Source organism: Hakea prostrata, chromosome 2 (genome assembly GCF_041222555.1).
Source record: "Hakea prostrata isolate BN-2017 chromosome 2, UWA_Hpros_2, whole genome shotgun sequence".
NCBI lineage: Eukaryota > Viridiplantae > Streptophyta > Magnoliopsida > Proteales > Proteaceae > Hakea > Hakea prostrata.
The window spans coordinates 63,221,362-63,241,334 of record NC_142601.1 but is presented as its reverse complement, the minus strand read 5'-3'; the positions used below and the strand labels follow the sequence as shown (position 1 = coordinate 63,241,334).

At 39.7% G+C, this 19,973-nt stretch overlaps 3 protein-coding genes across 3 annotated transcripts in view; 2 read left to right on the top strand and 1 right to left on the bottom strand.

Moving 5' to 3' along the window:
• Positions 1–4,967, top strand: part of LOC149025606 (ARM repeat superfamily protein) — a 41,455-nt gene extending 36,488 nt beyond the window's left edge. The window contains exons 16-17 of the mRNA XM_089145805.1: positions 3,759–3,859; positions 3,989–4,967. Coding sequence (XP_089001931.1) covers positions 3,759–3,859; positions 3,989–4,078 — 191 coding nt within the window. The 3' untranslated portion in view covers positions 4,079–4,967. The remainder of the gene's footprint in view (positions 1–3,758; positions 3,860–3,988) is intronic.
• Positions 4,968–7,750: 2,783 nt separating this feature from the next.
• On the top strand, positions 7,751–13,226 carry PRPS20 (chloroplast 30S ribosomal protein S20). Its single transcript, XM_089145804.1, has 3 exons — positions 7,751–7,958; positions 8,097–8,263; positions 12,576–13,226. Exons 1-3 carry the CDS (start codon positions 7,805–7,807, stop codon positions 12,804–12,806), a joined length of 552 nt encoding a protein of 183 aa, XP_089001930.1. The 5' UTR covers positions 7,751–7,804; the 3' UTR covers positions 12,807–13,226.
• Positions 13,227–13,612: 386 nt separating this feature from the next.
• LOC149025604 (protein DEHYDRATION-INDUCED 19-like) lies at positions 13,613–18,173 on the bottom strand. Its single transcript, XM_089145802.1, has 5 exons — positions 17,738–18,173; positions 17,492–17,631; positions 15,518–15,595; positions 15,085–15,368; positions 13,613–14,202 (listed from the first exon to the last, which is right to left on the bottom strand). The coding sequence occupies exons 1-5, from the start codon at positions 17,817–17,819 to the stop codon at positions 14,094–14,096; spliced, it is 693 nt and encodes a 230-aa protein (XP_089001928.1). The 5' UTR covers positions 17,820–18,173; the 3' UTR covers positions 13,613–14,093.
• Between the last annotated feature and the right edge of the window lie 1,800 nt (positions 18,174–19,973).

The following is a 19,973-nucleotide window of genomic DNA, read 5'->3' as shown; positions in this document are numbered from 1 at the left end:
GATTTTGGGCTTATGAAAGGAGTGTGGGTTAGCCAGTTTGGGCCCAATGATAGTAGTGGCCCAGGGAGACTAAGAAAAGGTTTAATGATGGGCTTTGTGTTAGCGGCCAAAGGTTCCGGCCCACATAAGGGGAGGTTCAAGGTATTCAAAATTGGGGGAGAGAGGTGGTGTAAAGGGGCTAAGGTTAGCTGTTTCGAGCAGATGGGAAGAGAGAGTTTAGAAGCAGAGGGAAAGCTGGGAGAAAAGCTAGAAGAGGAAGGTTTTAGGGGGTCAGAGATCAAGATCTCAAAAGGGCTAGCAGTGGAAGAGGAAAGTACCTGAGAAACAAGCTTATAGACTGACTTGAGAAAGCTTTCTGCGACCAAGGGGCAGCAAGACCTTTACCAATAGGAGCCCTAGAGGCGGAGCTTTTGGAGATGGCAGCTTCATCAGCGGTGTCAGCGGGAATCAGAGAGTCAGGCGCAGAGGAGACAGGAGCTTGAGTCAAGAGACTTGCAAGAGGAGCAAGGTTTTTTATTTTCTTTTTCCTTTTCCTCTAGTAAGTTTTACCAATGGTAGACTTGGCCGGAGGAGCAATTGCAACTGCAATGGTGACGGATTGCATCACAAGGTTCAAGCTGTCGGTGAGAGAAACTGGAGAAGTCGAAATTTCCAGCGGCATGCAATCTTCAGGAGGTGGCGGCAGACCATTAGCAATAGGAATAATTTCCATCATGACCTTCGGGGGCAATAGGCAAGGGGCAACAGGCTTCTTCGATAAGATTCCTTCAACAAATGCAGGATTGGTTGGCACTTTGGAACAGTTAGCATCTTCATGACCGAAAGAGGCACAGACAGAGCATTGAATAGGGATCCAGTCATACACGATAATTTGGTTGGAGCAGACCAAGATTATCCTTAATGGTGATGCAGGGAGGCAACGGGCTGGAAGCAGAGACTTCAACACAGATACAAGCATAGGAAAGGCGCTCCAACTTGCAGGTTTTCAAATCTCATCGGAGAGGACGACCAACAGCAGACTCAATACGGCTGAGACATTCTTGTGCTGAAGTTGACCCTGCGGAGAGGCAAAGAGGGCTCCCAAGATTTAGTGAAAATAGGTGAATTTCCAACAAACCAAGGAGAGCCGTCGAGAGCTTTGTTTTTGCATTCAATGGAGGAAAGTTTGGACAAGAAGATACCAGAATCGATGACAAAGGTTTCCATAGATCCAACATCGTTCCATTGTTTGGAGAGAGAGGTTTTAACAGTACCAAGAGGAGGGCAGGGACCAAAGAATTGGCCAAGAATAGCCAAATTCCAGTGAAGGATATCAGGTTCACTTGCAGATGAAGGGCAGTGGACCAAGGGAGTGGGGTTGTTAGAAGAGGGTAATGAAAGAGAGATTACAGTCGCTGGAGGAAGGGTTGTTAGTGGATGAGAAGAGTGATTTCCAAGTTGTAGGGGTAGGTTGGGAGGAAGGGGAGGGTGGAGGTGGAGATCAAGGCGTTGGGTTGGTAGAATGGGCGGAGGTGGAGGTGGCGTAGGGGGGAGGAGGGTCGGTAGACATCATCGGAGGTTCAGGTGGAGGTGGCGGCGGCGTTGGGTTGTATAAGAAAATATTTCAGATCAACTGGGCAATCTGTTTTTCAAATCCTATCATCAACTAGTTATTTCATGTAGAAGAAGCTTACTGTATATTTGTGATCATAGCCAGCCCCTTTGGTGCAACAAGAAGATAGCAGGAGACATAATAGAAACTGTCAGGGTTGGGAACCAAATAAGATTGCAACAAATTTATGGAAGCAGAGAGGAGTGAAAACAGGAGCCAGAGACTTGTTGCAGGCTTTGGAAACATGACCAAAACTAGAACAGGAATCACATCGATCAGGGACCCAGTCTTATGCAATAATTTGGTTGTAGCAAGGCCCTTATTGTCTTCAATGCAGATGCAAGGAGGAAGAGGCTTTGATGTAGGGATTTCCCCACAGAAGCAAGCGTAGGAGAGGCGCTCCGAAGAGAGAGTCTTCAAGTCAGTACAAAGGGGATGACCAACAGCAGAGCCTATACGGCTGAGGCATTCACGGTTGCAAGTGGAAGACCCGGCAAGTTGATCCAAAGAGGCAAGAAGCCAAAGTCAGTTCTACGGAGAGGAGTGGAGGGCTACCGATATTTGAGAAAAATGGGGGATCTACCAACGAACCAGGGAGTAACCTTCAAGAGCTTTACATTTAATCGCAGAGGAGGCAAACTTGAAAAGGCTCAACCCAGAGTCTGACAGGTAAGTTTCTAAAGAAACCTGAGTTTTCCATTGCTTGGAGAGAGAACTCTTGATGATACCCCGGGGGGGGGCAGGGACCAAGGAATTGGCCAAGAACAGCCAGTTTGCCAGTGGGTGATGTAGGACTCAGTAGCAGAAGAGGGGCAGTGAACCAAGGGAATGGGGTCCTCAGTAGAGGGGGGGGGGAAAGAGAGATTGCAGTCCTGAGCAGAGGGGTTTGCTGGAGAGAAAAGGGTGTTCTATGAGCAGGGGTGTTGGAAAAGGGAGAAGAGGTGGCTGAGATGCAGGTGGGGGAGTTAGGGGAGAGGCTTTCAGGTGGGGATGGCAGGCTCTGGGGGGGGGGGGGGAGGAGGGATGCCGAACATTTTCACTGGAGGGGGAACCCTGTACTGCCTTTGAAGTTAGATCTGATGTAGACCTTGGTGAAACGGTCCTCGGACACGTAAGACACCTTAAAATCTTGAGATGTAGTCATGTAGATGCGTCTTTTTATTTTTCTTATAGGCGATCATCAAGGTGTTACTAAGTATTTTCCTCTTAATGCTGCTGCATATAATTAAGGTACTTTTGCTCGTGAAGAAATTTCTTTTCTGGAAAAAGAAAGGAAATTGAAGTGTCCATCGGTGCAGACAGGAACCTCTATCTGACTTGGACAAAGCCAAAGAATGGCACAATGTGTTTACAGATTCGAGCTCTCAGCATGTTCCTAGCTAAGCCAACTCGTTTGGTTAAGCTTACCCCATTTCATTTGTTAAAGCACTTGTGTCTTTTGTTCACAAATTCAACCCTTTCTCCTTGTTATGTCTCCAACTTAAGTCACATTGCTCCTTGTTATTCATTGATTGTCTTAATCATTACTTTCTTGCATTTTTCACCTATTTATTCTACTCATAATATCCCCCACTCTTCATTTGTAATCCTACATCTCATAACCTTGGGAATCACCAGTCTTCGCTTTTTGTTGCTGTAGAAGGCATTCAGTACCACTGATGATTGGTCATTATGGAAGTCTATGCTGCACTTCTAATGCCACCCGAACCCCCTCCCCCACCTGATGCGCATGCTCGTTCCTTGTCGTGTCAGTTATAATGGGATGAGTGGTTCCCTGGACATGCTGCAGAAGCAGGTTGTCACTCACTTGTGTTCACCTAAGCCTTTTCGGAAGTTGACACTGATCTTTAATGTGGTCTGTACAATAACAGTGTTCCATTTTTAGTCTTTGTTATGTTTCCCCATGTCCCTGACGTCAGAGTTTAACCAAGAAAGTTCATAATATAGCCATGAGGATATTAAAAGTTATTAGTAAGCAACGGGAAAAGGACAGACATTTCACCACTTACTTTATAGAATTTTATCTTTTTGTGTGTTGTGTAGATTTCCTATTTTGTCAGACAATACTAGTGGAAGATGATTTTTCAATTCTCAACCCTATTTGTCAATTCTACCAAGGCATTATGTATCTGTCATGTTTCTCTGATCAAGTTGAGAAAACTTCCAGGTATGGAAGCCCGATACCATTGTTGCCAGGCTATTCACACGGCTTTGTTAACTTCTAAAAAACTCAACAGTGATCCTGCTCTAACTGCAATAGCTTCAAAGGTGTGTCTAAATCTTACAGATAGACAATGATTTGTCATCATTTCTTTCAAAACCAGGCCCTTGAACTAAGGGACCACTGTTATATGCCAAGACAATTGGGATTAAAAAGGCTTTATGTTCTCCTTTCAGTTGCAGGAAGTTGTTAGAAGAGGTCCTTATTGTCTCGCTACAGAACATGCTGAGGCCCAGCCTGTCGTTGTCACAGCAGAAAGATTATAGATTCACGGCAAGAGCTGTAGCAGATTAGATCGTGTGGAAATTCCTTTAGCAATCCATGGTTCATGTTGTGCATCTGATTGTAACTATTGGTAATGCATGTGCTGATGTTAATTAGAACTTTGAGATTGGTGATGACACTAGGAAAAATGTAAAACCATCTCCTCTATGGTTTATGTTCGGTTTTCATGCAGTCGTATGAGAACCTATCCTCCTCCCTGGATTAAGTGAAATTTCTGTCAGCTCGATCTGAATTTGCTGTTTTTTATTCTTTTTTTTATTTTTTGATAGCTAGAACCACAAGAATGTTGTTGATCTCTTGTCGTGGCTGCGTCATTAGCTAAAGCATCCCCACTCATTATTGTTTCCCTCAGAAAATGAGTCACTATGAGGGCTGCAAACTGTTCTGTAAGATGCCAAATGTCCTGTAAAATGTAGCTTGCCTCCCACGCTGGGTTGTTTGGATGATCACTGAGCTGAGTGTGTTGTAAATTCATTTCCCGAGCCCAAAATAATGTCTTCACTGCTTCTAGAATCATGATACCTTCCACTGTGCTATCTTCTCCAGAGCAGAATATATATATTTGACCTTTGGGATCAGGTGCAATTCCTCCAAAGCCTGAGCAACCTTTGGCCTTCATGTACGCCCCCATCCACATTGACTTTGATCCAGTTTGGTTGTGGAGGAGTTCAACATAGAAGTTTCGTCGATGGAGATTTTTCATGATGTTGGCTTTCAATCCTGTATTCTTGCCACGCTTGCCTTACTTGATTTGCCAACTGCGCTGCTATTATTAAGGAACGACTCCCAGTACGTCCAGTGTAATGCACTCATGTCATCCACAAGGCCAAGAGTCTTCTCAGCATTATTGTTGTATCCGATGAAATTCTGGGTTGTGCAATGCATCTTTGAACCTGATCACTAATATAGAGGTCTGACAATCCCATTGCTCAACACCTAAGGAGTGCCATACCTCTCTTATAAAGTCGCATGCAACAAAGATATGATCCTGTGATGGCCTTATAGTTACATAGAAAAAACATTTGCCTTCAATGTTGCATCCTCTCTCTCGAGTGGAAGATTTGCTGTTGGTAGCTTTTGGTATTAAGTTTCCACAATAAATGATGACTCCAGGAGGTAAAGGCAACTTCCAAAGGTCTCTCCATTTAAAATTTGATCGATGTTGAGAAGGACAACCCTTCAAAGCTTGGATGCTCTGCTACGCGCCGATTTAACCGAAAAGGCACCTGTAGTAGTATACCTCCATATTTCTTTATCTTCCCGAGGGATTAAGGGAATTGAGATGCTAAGGATGGCCCCAATTTCGGAAGGTGACCACCAAGTATGTGCTCTTGGGCAGCACACTCGGTATAGGTCAATTTCGGGAATCCATCTATCCATTTGTACTAACGATTTCCAAGCCCAAGAAGCTGATGAGGGTGAAGCAACCTCAAGGAAAGACGAGTTGGGGAAGTACTTGCCTTTCATGAGTTTACCCCATAAAGAAAGACATGGTTGCAAGAATTCCCTTGCATTCCAGAGACAAAAGAACTAGGTTTTTTTTTTTTTTTTTTGGTAAACAACAAATTTATTTCAACCGGGCAGGGCAGGGAGTGGGGAGGAACAAAGTTCCACCAACCACAAAGTGGAAGACGGCCATTCTTTCGGGCCCGAAACCGAAAAGGCCTTCCTGGCTAAGAGATCAGTTATTACATTAGATCTCCTAGGGATATGGGCAGGGATAAAACCGAAAAGGCCTTCCTGGCTATGAAATCAGCTATTACATTAGATCTCCTAAGGATATGGGCAGGGATACAGTGAATGAAGTTATCCATTAAGTAATAAATATCTTGGATCAATGGCTCCACTACCAATGGGGGTTGAATCTCACCTTCAAAAGACCTAGGTTGAAAGTAGTAAAGTCCTTCAAATTTAGGCCTCCTTCATCTTTAGATAAGCATAATGTATTCTAATCAATGGCGTGCACCAGTTGTGAGCCTCTAGACCAGTAGAAGTTGCGAATTGATTGCTTAGTATCCTTAATACCTTCCACTGGAATTTTAAAGCATGGCATGAAATATGTAGGGAAAGCTATCAATGTGGAATAAATTAACATTGGCAGACATGCAGACGATTGGATTTTCAGTTTTTCTTTTTGAGTTTACCTAAGAATAATTAGATGCCCAAATAAACTCGCTGGTGTATTGTAATGCACTCTTGTTTTGTGTACATTGATTGAGTTGTTGTCCCGAAGCCCTCGCTTCTGAATTGATAACTTGTCCAAATAGAAGTCTATCAGCAAAAGCCAAATGAGATAATCTTTCACCCCTGGAGACTAAATGAATCCCTTTTGGCTTCCTGGCTAACAGAGCTTTCTCCGGATGTGATGACAGGACCTTAACACAGAGCACAAAAATATATGGAGAAAGGGCTCTGGATGGTTTAAAATAAGATTGTGGCACCCCCATTAAGCAGGATTTTTGAGGGGTTGCTGAGGGGATTTGTTCATAAAAAGTACTTATTTGGTTGTACAAGGTGGGAATTTGGTAACAACAGCAAGAAGGAAGTGATTGAGTGGGTGCAAACCAGCGCTGCTTGAGGATCAGGGAACGGTAACAGAGATATCTCGTTCAATTCGCGAGAACTTGTCGCCTCTTCGTCACTCTCTCCAATGGCTTCCAGTGGCAGGTGATGGTCGTCGTCTTCTATGAAAATGGTCCGTGAAGCTTCCATGCAATATTTGGATATTATTGGATTTCATGTTGTGGTGATTACAAAAAGGCTATAGTACCTTTCTCAGTGCTTTGATGAGTAAAGAGGTTCCAAGAATGCAAAAGCATCTCCTTGAGCCTAAGCATCTAACTGGAAGATTTCAAGAAGCTATGTCATGGATTGGCAGAGCTCATATTGGAAGTTCAGATCAAGCCATCCTCCACAAGGATACGATACGACATACGAGCAACTCAAGCCAGAAATGAAATTTTTGATTTAGGTTACTCAAAATGTGTTTTGGGCGTTTTGATTCATTTGTAATATCTAGATGATCTTCTATGAAGTAACGATCCCAAGTTCACCCAGTTTTTAAATCGTTTTGAAGCCTGTTTGGACTATAGCAGAAACTGAGATTTCCGAGGTTATGATCAAAATGTAGTATTTTCTTACTAGAATTTTAGTGTGGATGGAGGCTTGCACTGCCCTCTCAGTCCTCCATTATACATGGAGTGGTTCTACCTTTCTCTTCTTTGTCAGTGCTCAGAGGTAGATCTCCTTCCTACAGAGTCGAAATCTTGTCGAAGGATCACATATTGCTTTTCCAGCACTTCTTTACCAGAAATTTAGTGTGAGATCCACATCTGAATGGTATATACATGAATAGAGATGAGACCCATAGTGGGGCCTACAAGAGACCCATAGTGGGGCCTACAAGAGCCCCACCAAATTTCTGACGAACAAATTCTCGACGGGGAATAAGTTGGACTGCTTAAATTTAAATGTGTGATGGAGTTGTGAGAGTAATATAATTCTCCACCCTCACGTGTAAAATTTGAGGTTTTTACTTCAAAAGAAAGGGTAGAGGAGAAGAAGGGGTTGGGCGAAGGAATATTTGAAATCCATAAATTTATTTTGGTATAAATAAATAAATAAAAAAGAAAAAAACCTTTAGGATAATTAAGTCACAATGGAGGAAGTGCCGAGCACAGAGAGGGAGTGAGAGAGAGAGACCAGAGATGGCCTCTGTGCACAGCCTATCTTCGTGCTTGGCTCTTCCTTGTAAGCCTAGAAACTTGTCTTTGAGGAACTCGGCCTTTACTAAGACCAACCAGATAACTTTCCCGTCTCTCAGTTTTTCAGCGAATCTATCAGAAAATTCCTTCTATGGAGGTAAAGGCCACCATCTTTCGATTTGCTTCCTTCGCCGCAATTGAAGTGCTTCTTTTTTGCATTCATTTGTGTTGTGGTTCTCTCTTCCGTTTTTCCATCTCATTTCGAACTTTGTGTCGTGGGTTTCTCTTTTTTTAGGAAGATTATCAATGAGGAATGTCAATAGACCTGCCCGCTACTCTGTTGTTTGCGAAGCGTCTCCAAAGAAAAAAGCCGACTCTGCCGAGAAGAGAGTTCGCCAATCTGAGAAGAGGCGCATTTATAACAAAGCTCGGAAATCAGAGGTTAAAACCCGGATGAAGAAGGTGCCTCGCTTTCTTAAATTATCGACAATGTTTTCTCTCCACCTTTGTAGAATTCTGCTTGCAGATTGCAGCTTGGTTTGTTGTTAAGAATAGAATTGCTTTTGGTAATGTCTGCAGTTAGTTTGAAGAGGGAGCTCTATATTAGTGCGTCTATCCTCTAATCTCTAGGTACAGTGGACCTGAAAACAAAAAAGAGGGACTCACCATTTTCGCCTTTTCCATTTCCTTCTTCTCCACTCCTAGCATATGAATCCTAATGAAACTGCTTATGATGAAAACAGAAGCTGAATACCTCCTTTTTTCTTTTTTCTTTTTTAACTCCAACTGAGTACACTAACCTAGGAGGAATAGCTGAAGAAATAAGATTCCCAACCACCATATCCATCCAGTAGGTCCATTATACACAATCTCTTCTGACAATTCCCTTGGCAACCTTATCTAGCAGCAATTGCATTGCAGATTCTCTTCTACTTGACAAGATAAAAACAATACCTCATGAGACTCGGGAAGAAGGGATAAGGGACGCGCCATTTGATGGCGAGGGTTTTATGCTCAAGGTCCTGAATACCCATTGAAATGGAATAACCCTAAACAAACACTCCTAAGCCTGCCCGGTGATTGCCCTAGAAAAGTAAAGCAGCTCTGCATCATTGGAGTTAGAACACCAAGTGGCTTGAATAGGTGAAAATGATATTCCCTTCCCTATCAAGTATAGTGCCAACAGCAACGGGGCTGGGAAACGGGGCTGGGAAGCCTGGTATTGCTCGGGGCACCCGTCAAAATTTAGATTCGTGAAGAGGCCATAAGTGAACAACTGAATTATCTGACGAACCACACAACCTTATGATGACCGGGCACTTAGTAGATTAAAGCTCAGGATACCCATCTAATATAGAGGCTAACCAAGTCAACCCATACATGAAGATGTGGATCACCTTTGGAAAGGTTTTACTGATAGTGTTGAAAATTCTGCTGTTCCGTTCTTTCTGAAAATGTGCCCATATGTCTGCTAACAGGGAGTCCCAGTGATTGCTGTTGGTTCTGGATTTGCAATCATCCATCTGATCTTTCATGTGGTTATTAAACAATGCAAAAGGTTTATTGTAAATATAATAGTCCAGCAATTGGATTAACTTGATTGGGTTTATTTGTCACAAAAGGGAAAAATTAGAAAAGAAGGAAGGTTTAACATATAGACTGGTTTTCTACATCGACGGCTCATCTCCATTTGATTTTTGTGCGAGTGTTTGGGCTTGTATCATTTGATAGGCATCAAGGTATTTTGGGGTTCTATTTGATAAGCATAAAGTAAGTTAAGAAGAATAATGTAAAGATGGGCATCATCATGGGGGATAAGGAAGGTGGATGGGTATCATAATGATCACAGCAACTAGGCGAGCTAAGGAATTGCAGGGGGGCCTGGATGCAAGCCAACATGGACAATATGACCAAGCAACCGAAATGGCCTTTTAGGCAGCCAAGGTGACAGTAGTTGTCAAGATGCCTGGATGCCAAGGCAGTCAGCTGGATGATATGCTAGGTATTTGTTGTGGGTTGAGAGTTGTTTTGATCTAGTGCACTAGAGGGTTGGACCTACACGAACGGGTTTGGAGACCCAATACCAGATGGGACTAGCCTAACTCAGTATTTTGGATCAGTCAGGGTTGTAAGGTTTATTTTGTAATCTTTTTTCTTTTATTTTTCTATTTTCCATTTGCCTACAGTTTGAAGAGAAGTTTGTTTCCTTTCTATGTTATATTTACATGTGACCAACAATGAGGGTGTGTAATGAAAACTATTAGGCTTGCTACTTGTGTGGCGTTGTTGTGCTTTCTCTCTTTGTTTCCTCTTTCTTTCTTTTTATATCAGTTACAGTACGTCTGTATTAGTTTTCCTCCACTACCATTGCTCTTCTTTTCTTTTCTTACCCTTCGCCCCTGTGATGTGGATCAGAGCTAGTTGAGCTTTTATGGGCCAAAACTATTGATGTGGACCAGAACCGATCTACATAAGCCCAAAAATGGGTCTTAGGCCTAGCCCAGGCTTAATGCCAATATTTAGCCCATACAGGTGAAAGAATATCTAGAATATGGAACTTGTTCATAACTGGGGTTCAGTTGTCAACAGGAGGCTTTATTGTCAGAAGGAGGTTTCATTGTCAATATTAGAGTTATTTGTTTGTAAGAAGCCTTTTTTGGGGATGAATAATAGATCTTTTGTTTTAATCAATATATTAGTGGATGTTACTTTTTATGTTTATTTCACTTATTTAAGATATGAGAGTCATAATGCTCATAAACAAGAGTGAGTTTAATACCATTGAGTTGTGAGAAACAATCTCAGGTGAACTCATCGAAACCTTACAGCAATTTGCGAAACAAAGGCTAAGAGGACAAAGGGGAAAGACTCAAGGATGACTTGCATAATGTCTATTATTGGGCTGAAATAGATTTATAGAGTATGCCTCAGGCAATTTGGCAAAGAAAAAGCATCTTTAAGTGAAAAATATAATTAAAACAGGTCAGTGCAAAGATATCAAGCATCACAAGCATTTCATTCTCGGAAATAATTGCATTTTGATTGAGACGCTAGAAGATATGTGAAAGCCAACTACGCCATAAGTGATAGGCTTTGTTCGTGTCCCCCTCTTCCTTGTTTCTAATTTATGTTTTCTATTTTCTATAATGTATTAAATTATGTTTTTGAATTTTATTGTCCATCAACAATATTGTAATTTGATCTCCTGCTGGTGGTCTTAACTGGTTTGAGATTGGTTTGCATTGTTTGTGGCTGAGCTATGGCCCGGGATAGCTCTTGGACCTCAAACTAGAACCTTGATTTAATGCACAAGTGCTTAATATGTTGAAGCAGATGGTTGGACATAGGCCCATGATGGCACGTCTTGATTTTTGTATGTACATATTATGCACCTCCTAGGCTGATATTACTACAAAGAAAGCGCATTCATGCAGGTTTTATTAACCAACTGGTGTCCTCAAATAAAGGAAAGGGTGCCACTCAAAAATGGGAATCCTCCCAACTATCCTTCAAGGCCCATCTCATGTTGCCTCACCACCACACTCTACACCTCTAGGTCCATCACCTTAACTATATGACCATTTTCTGATGCTCCCTATGAAGCTACAAAAAGAAAGAGAGAAGAGAGAGAGAGGGGGGGGGGAGGATAGCTAATCCTTGTCCCAACTTAATGAAGTTGGCTACATGGATCAAAACAAAACTTGTATGGAAAACCAAGGTCTGAACAAAAAAGAGGAAGGGATTGAGATGAGAAATGGAAACTAGAATAAAAATGAAGAATGAAAGTAAGAGGGAAGATGAACATCCAAACAAGCCAGGAGAATCTCAGCTAAATGGGATCTGGGAAATCGATCCTTGGCTTCCTTCCTTGCCCTCTAATAGGCTCTACCCAAGGTCATATTTGGTAGAAGACCTAGACCATGCAAGAGGAACCCATATTAGATGTTCTTGGTTTATATGTGAAGAGTAAAGCTGTTTATATCTTTTTGTCTTTTACCAAATAAACCCTTTTGGTGGGAAATCTCTTCAAGTACCAATTGCTACTACCCTTACACATTACTTTCTTAGACACTTGTGTGTCTCATATTGATCCCAAATGACCAGGGATTGCAGCATGTCTACATAAAGAAGAAAGGTTGCTTGCCTGTGCTTTCCTTGTTTACATATTCTTGTCAATTGTCATATGTCAAATTTGGAATTCTGAATAGTGAAAATATAGTATCTTCTTATCAAATTTAGTGATGAGCTCTTCTATCATAGGATTATCTTCTTTAATTCATAGACATATCCTTCCTGGTACACTTCATTAGTATGGCTAGCTACAAGGAAGGAGTTGGTTGATATTTAGGAAGTACCTAGGGTATAAAATGAGGAAGTTCAATTGAAGCTGCAACTACCATTGACAATTTCTGATGTTCCGTACGAATATTTGATGGACAGCAAGTGTACTGTAGTTTTCATGCACACTTTCTTCCTTAGCTTTTTCATAAAAAAATGTAGCAATTTATAATTATGATTTTTTTTCGGTTGACAGATGAAGCACATCGAGCTGAGCTGAGCTTCAAATATTAGTTGTGTAAATATAGTTATGCATTTGTCTGTTACTTCACCATAGTTGAATAACGAAATTCTTTTACAACATACACTGGAAAACTATTGGGGCTGCATGGTATAATGAGAAATCTATTACAGACCAATTATGATGCAATTGACATAATCAAAATAAATACAGTGCTTTGGATTGCGAATTTCTGGTTCACACTGAATGTTTCAGGTGTTCGAAGCTCTAGATGTGCTAAAGAAGAAAAGTGATGCGCAGTTCGAGGAAATTCTTCCAGTTGAAAAACTCATAGCTGAGGCCTACTCATCCATTGACAAGGCAGTGAGGGCTAGAACTCTTCACAGGAACACCGGAGCCCACAGGAAGTCACGACTTGCTAGAAGAAAGAAGGTTGTAGAGATACACCACGGGTGGTATTCTGCTGCTGCCACCGAAACTGCCTAAGGAAGTGTAAGAATGGGTATCAATAGGTTTATGATAGTTGCTTGCATTTTAGCTTTTGAATAATGAACGAGGGTGTTATTTGTTGGGTTCGATGCACTTTCTATATATATGCACATTCAGTGTTGTTCCAGACCTGATTTCTTTCCCATAATTCACTTGATTGCTCCTTGGGAGTGAGTTCCATTTTCTACCTGAACCTTCATTGACATAGCTTCTCTGTACATATTGCTATGGCATAGGTAAGTACAGGCAAACAACTATCCTCTAGAATGTCCAAGGAAAATCATTGAGCAATGTCAATCTATGGTTTAACAATGACAATTGTAGTCCATATCTATTATTAAGTACAGAGGCCTTTTATATTCAGAAGCCCCTTATAGCTATTAAATCTTTACCACACTCAACCCCCCCCCCCCCCAACCCAAGAAAAAAACTGTATTCTCGTAGATTTTGTACCTTTTTCGCCCCTTTAAACGAGTTCATATCCTTATAGACAGTCAACATCAGAGGTAAATTTTGCATTGAAGTGTGAAGGCTGAAGGCTCGTTTATTCAAATCAGATTGTATTAGACTCGCCAGAAAGCGTCAGTTGATTCAATTTAACCGTGAAGGCCACAGATCCAGGTGTACAGATGGGATCAACTACCATCGATTTCAATCCGATCTGGGGTCATTTTCACAATCTAAACTGAGCAGAATCGACAGTGATCGGCCGCCAATTCAACCAGGTCGAACCCTTGTCCAATAGAGTGGATGAACCATGGTTAGCCCAATGTTCAATACCAATCTAAGGGAGAGCAAACAATATTTAGGCATTTTCTGAAGCACTAAAAGAGGCGGCTTAAGATTTTGATGTTCTGGCGTTTTTCCATGAATAAGCAAAACTGACCCTGTTAGGAAGTATGACACATTGACACCCACTTGAACAAGAATACACAATCAGGAAATTTAGGCCAACTATATTTTACAGGCAAGAAATAAGCATCGAATTGTCTCAACATAGAATTAAGAGAATTTATGAGGAAGTTGAGATGGTCAATCCCAGAATACTAGTAGAACATCCACCGTTTCCCAGAAGTTGTACATCTCTGGTAATGAAACAGCAGAAATGGATGAGATAGTTTGCCGTTCAATACTGAAGCTATAAAACATCTAAAGAATTCCCCCTCTAGGGTTGTCCCACAATCTTCTTCACCCAACAACCATCAGGACCCCAAAACTGCTGCTTCCGATCAGGATCACAAAGTAGCTCACCTGCCATTGGTTTGTGGGGCCCCTCTAATTCCCTCAATCTCTGAAAAGAGTAGTTAGAAGCAAATCTTGCATGAAGCCAGCTCTAACAGTAGCCTGTTTCATCTTCTGTTCTCGCTCTTCAAAGCTCAATGAGGAATCAACACTGGCAGGGAAGAAAGAATGTTAGAAGCCGGAACATTCAAACTAATGTTCCAGAAACACAAATTAGTATCTTCCTTTGTTCACCTCGACTGAAGCACTGAACTGAACCTATCTAAACATCATTACAAAGCATCAAATGACTGAAGAATGATTATAAATGTCTAATGTGAGACCTGTTTATGTATGTCAGATAAAGGACATGCTTGGGAAGGAAGAATTTCCCTTATATTAGCAGGCCATTTTATCACACACTTATGAAAAATATATACTCCAATTCATGAAAAAAAGTTACTAGAGACAGAGCAGAATTAAAGTTCAATGAGAGCCCGTTCTTAAAACACTTATTGATTATTAAGGTTCTTTGAGACCCACAAAATAAATTATGGGTCAATCAACTACATGAGTTTCCTAGATTAGCGATCGCTTGAAAAAGAAAACAGAAAGGCATCCAGATATATTCACTGCATGCCTATTATCAGTACCATTAGGAGTGACTTATCACAAGGAGTGACTTATCACAAGCAATTTAATAATTATGAAATTCAAATCTCTATTTCTGCCAGGGGAAACTAAGATAATGTAGAGTAAGTACAAACAAACACAAATGCATACTCATATGTGGGTAATCCAGTTGAGATGAGCCATAAATTAGACAAGCAACATAAAGGGTAACCTAGCCATCAAAATAGTATTACATAATGTGAACCCTCGTCATGGCAGAATAGCTTCTCATCAAAGAAATATTTCCAAGAATTGAAAATATTTTAGGAAAAAGAAGGGAAGGGGGGGTTGTCTATCTATCTATCTCAATATATACAGAGAGACAGAGGCCTATGAACCTCAATAGGTCCAGCATCATCAAAGGGAGGGATTAGACTAGTACCTTGATTTCCAAGAGTGTGCCGATGTTGCACCCTTGACAGAAATATCCTCAGCACTAGAAACAGCAGATTTTGAAATTTCATCTGCTTCTGATGAGGGAAAGTTCATTACAAGTGATGAAAGGAATGGATCTGTAACTGCATTAGATGCATTAGCATTGCTTGACCGATATCCACCACCACCTAATAGCACCTGGAGATGAGCTTCACGAAGATCTCGACCTAACAGAGAGAGGGTCTGACTGTTGGGAATAGCAACTCTGCGTAATCTGCGACGTCTCTGCAAGTGATCTTTAGTTATAGGAAACAAACTGTACTTAAGCTTCACAAAAGCCAATAACTAACTGCACAAGTAGACACTCCACAATCATGTAATACAAATACATGGTAATAAATTCCATTTCTAACATGTAATCCACAAAAGAAAAAGGATATCTTGAACAAATGCCCATGTTGCAGTGTAATATGATTAAGCATGTCTCTTGAAATTTTGACAGAGCAAATGGGACAAACCTGCAAGCAAAGGTGTACAAAATGGAGGTTAGTGATAGTGATACATGATATTATGACCCCATACAAAAGCAATCAAACAATAAACCAGATCGTGAAAAAGTTTGTTTCAATCAATCCGTTAATGCAGAATTACAAAAAGACAGACTTTAAAAGTCTGGATGCTAAACTCTTTTTTTTGGGGATGAATATCTGGATGCTAAACTCGTTTGTAGATATTTCATACCTATAATACTTAAGATTGATTTTAGCAGTTCTTTCTTCCTCTCTAAGTGTGCAATACAATCTTAAATATTAAATATTAATAACAGGTATATTAAAAAGACCATGACCTCATGTGAACTATAAGATAAAATTGGATGATTCTGAAAGATTTTGACAGAAATTTCAGTAACAAAGATCGAAAATTAAGACAAAATGCCATAATCAGTAACACAACATCCAATTCTGACTTGGAGAATGAAAGACATGCCATGCCAAACTCATAGTTACCAGTTCCATGATTTTTTTACAAATGCCATTGTTTTTCCCTCACTTAGCACCAACTGTTCTCAGTGTCCATAAAGCCTCCAATAGTCACAACTAATTCTATTACGAATATACGTGACAATTTTGAGGTACCTTCATACAACTTTGTAGTTCATAGTTTGTGTTCATGTATATTTCTTCTCCTAAGTTCTAAAAGGTTGCAACATCAACAATCGCAGAAATTTACTTTCATTTATCAGGCATCAGTATAATCAGTCTCCAAAATTTCCAAAACTTCTAACGCACGACAAGTTGCATAAAAAAACTCCATTCATTCACTTCTCAGTCAAAGCAGCATTTAGTATGTAAAATGTTCCAATTCCCAGTAGCAGGTTTCTAATAAAGAGTGTAATCCAATAACAAATACCTGGGAAACTTCAGAACACAGCGGAAATAAAACTAAACTTCAGAATGTAACACAATGAATATCTTGGAAAGCATGATTCATGCTGAAATTGCACCCTCGCATGTTTCTCTCCATCATTTTCCCCCATTAAGGTACTAGATTTTGGTTTGTATTTCAATTTTACCTAAACAAAAGGTCTTTTTTTTTTTTTTTGGCCAAAACATAAAAGCAGCAATATACCATGTACACATCAAGTAATTACTACGACCACAGTCAGCAGTGGTTGCCCGATATAAAACCAGTCAGACATGGTTAAGGTAGGATTTTTCTCATTTGATTTTCAACCATCAAAGTGCTCCCTTTTTCCAGGCAATAGATCCTGTTTTCACAATTGAGACTTTTGTTCTTCACTGGCAGAAGAGTTGCAGCCATGACCACGTTACCAGTTGAATGGTTTTCAGAAGGGATGAGACGAAGATGATGCCCAAGGGATGTAGAACAAAATGGAAAATAAGCAAAATACAATCAGCCAAAAAATTCAACAAAAAATTCAGGATAAACCACAACGTAATATTTCTTTGTTCTCAATTGAAACTTTTACCAGAAACAACTAATACTGTTTTGGGTTATTTATTTAGTTATAAAAAAAAATATTTGGGACTGGGGAGAGGCGGAGGAGCAAAAATGAAACCCGAAGCATTTATACATCATAGAAGAAGAAACGCATGCTAGCTGCAGATACTAGGCCCTACTAAGTACAAACATCAAAATACGAATAAACTCAGCCACCTATCAGATTTATAGAGCAACCAAATTAACAAAAAAGAGAGTTCATTCTTGCAGGGGGAAAATTCATCATAGGAGAAAAAGGGTTGACTGGAAATCGTACTATTACAGTATTACGACGACATAATCAAATCAGTAAGCAATGTAATCATCGATAGAGGATTTCATCCCATCCAAAGACGAAATGGGTAATAACGAAAATGACGGGTCAGAAATAAATCAACGGGGAAACAACTCACCGAGACCTTGGACTCGAATGGATGCTCATCCTCGAGATGGGAACACAGAGAAGCGATATCGTAGTCCTCGTAGCAATACGGGCATGGAAAATCAGGACGAACCTCCTCTTCAACCTCGAAATCGTCGATACCCAACCGATCTAATAACAATCACATAAAAAAAATACTAAATTCAGATTTCCCCATGTTGACATAAGGAAAGACTAAATGAAAGATAAGAAACAAAAAATACAAGAGAAAGAGAACCTAATTGGGAGTTCTGATGATGCTGCAACACGTATTGACGTTTAGCCGCCGCAAGCCGAGATGTCCAGAGATCGGAATCCATTAAAGATCAGAAATCGATGAGGAGATCGAAGAAATATCTGTTTGTTTCCGCTACCGAATGATCAAAATAAATAAAATCACCAAAAAAATCAAACTTTATATTTCTCCTCTCTTCGTCCGTCTCCTTTTCTTCTGATTTGTTTTCGTTCCTTAAATTTTCTGCTTTGATTGACTTCTCAAAATGATTTACCCATAGCTGTGGCGAAATACTAGAGATGGAAGGAAGAGTTTTCCTATATAAAAGAGAGAACGAGAGCGAGAGCGAGAGCGAGAGGAGGAGAAGAATGAGGAAGAAGAAGAAGAAGAGGAGAGGAGAGGAGAGGCTATTTTATTTTTGAGGTGAGTGTGGTTATGTGGCCATAGCAGTTGCCTCACGTGGCAGATGGGACGAGACAAGGATGAAGGATGACGAGTAGACCGCGTGAGAAAATAACAAATGTTTTGTTTTTCCTTTTTCTGCCGTCGTCGAAATTTCGCAAACTGCAACACAATTTATCCGTTAGATAGGAATATTCGATCCTCGCTCATCCCTCTGGCCGACACTTGAAATTCTGATAATATTTGCCATCATAAATATAAATCTTACCCTTAAATTTGTTGAATTAAATTTGGACCGTTTATGATGAACGATTCAGATTTAATTCTATCAAATTTAACAGTAAGATTTTTAAGACCTTTTAGGTAAGCAATTTGCACCGTGGTTCAGCCACCACCTTCACTATCATCTCTCAATACAAATCTTTTCTTATTGATTCCGATAAGATTCCAACTCTTGACCTCATGTTATACTATGATGCATTGATCTTTTGTCATCTGAGCTAACTTATTGGGGTTAACATACCATTCTTTGTTGTCATCCGAGCCGATTATGCTCTCTTTTATGAGTATGGGTATCTCTTGCACAATTCTCAAATCGCAGTATATAATTAGTTATATTCTAAAATAAATGCATAATTAGTTATATTCTAAAATAAATGCATAACATTCTATTTAAAGGGTGCAGAAGATTATGATAATTGGATTTTTAAAATGAATCCCAAGAGGTGGTTTAATTGGTAAACATTTTCAAGTAAGAGTTAGAGTTTCAATCCCCTAAGGGTCGGGATGAAATCTTCCCTCACATTATGTAATGCCCCCATCCCTAATATATAAAATTAATTATTTTATTAAATATAATTTTAAATGCTAGACCAAAAAATATATATATAAAATGTCGCTTCATGATTGACTTGCAAAATCGCATAGAAATCATACATCATACATATAAAATGTTTTCTAGGGAATTGAAACCAAGGAAAAGAGATGAGCCATAAGGCTTACATGTTTGTTCATATTTTGTCATACATTTGAAAAATGACTTAATGCTTTTTCTGAGAAAAAAAAATTGATCCAAACACAATATTCTCACAATGCAAAATAAAGAAGAACCCTAAAGGCACTTATCCTTTAATCTTAGTGATCATGTTGCCAAATTTAGGGCATGTTTGGTTGCATGAATCAAGAGATTTGAAATCTCTAGATTCATGAATATGAGATTTACAACTAAATTAGTGGTCACATTGCCAAAATTCTCTTGTGCCTATTTGGTTGTATGAATCCAGAGGTTACAAATCTCTGGATTCATAGATGCGAGATTTATATCCATTTGATTATAAAAATCTCTGTATTTATGAATTAGTGATTCTTATTTTTACACTAAAAACATTAATTTATAGATTTATGACTATGAATGAAATCCAAAGATTTTACATCTACTATAAAAGTGCAAAACATTTACGCATTCACAAAAATCACGTCGACCAAATAAATTTTTAGGGTGAATCCATATATTTTATTCCACAACCAAACAATTAATTTTATGAATTATGACTCTATAGATTTTAAATCTCCAGATTCATGTAACCAAACAGGGCCTTTAAACAAATTGCGAGATAAAAAGTGATATTAATTTTATGTGACTTCTTATTAAAGATTACCATGAAAATAGACATTGAGAATTTTTTACTTGGACTATGTAGATTGATTATTATCTTACCAAAAAAAATGTAGATTGATTATTATATTCCCAAAGATAAATTTTAAAAGGCATTAACCATTGCATTATCAATTTCTCTTGACAAATCTGATTGTAAATGCGGTATGTTAAAGCGGTTAA

What these genes read in the sequence shown, in the direction of transcription:
- PRPS20 (XM_089145804.1), top strand. Translation starts at nt 7,805, where the DNA reads ATGGCCTCTGTGCACAGCCTATCTTCGTGCTTGGCTCTTCCTTGTAAG. An exon ending in AGAAAATTCCTTCTATGGAG is followed by an intron (nt 7,959 to 8,096) that starts GTAAAGGCCACC and finishes CTCTTTTTTTAG; the next exon opens with GAAGATTATCAATGAGGAAT. An exon ending in TTAAAACCCGGATGAAGAAG is followed by an intron (nt 8,264 to 12,575) that starts GTGCCTCGCTTT and finishes TGAATGTTTCAG; the next exon opens with GTGTTCGAAGCTCTAGATGT.
- LOC149025604 (XM_089145802.1), bottom strand. Translation starts at nt 17,819, where the DNA reads ATGGATTCCGATCTCTGGACATCTCGGCTTGCGGCGGCTAAACGTCAA. An exon ending in TCATCAGAACTCCCAATTAG is followed by an intron (nt 17,632 to 17,737) that starts GTTCTCTTTCTC and finishes GATTGTTATTAG; the next exon opens with ATCGGTTGGGTATCGACGAT. An exon ending in AACATGGGCATTTGTTCAAG is followed by an intron (nt 15,369 to 15,517) that starts ATATCCTTTTTC and finishes ACTAAAGATCAC; the next exon opens with TTGCAGAGACGTCGCAGATT.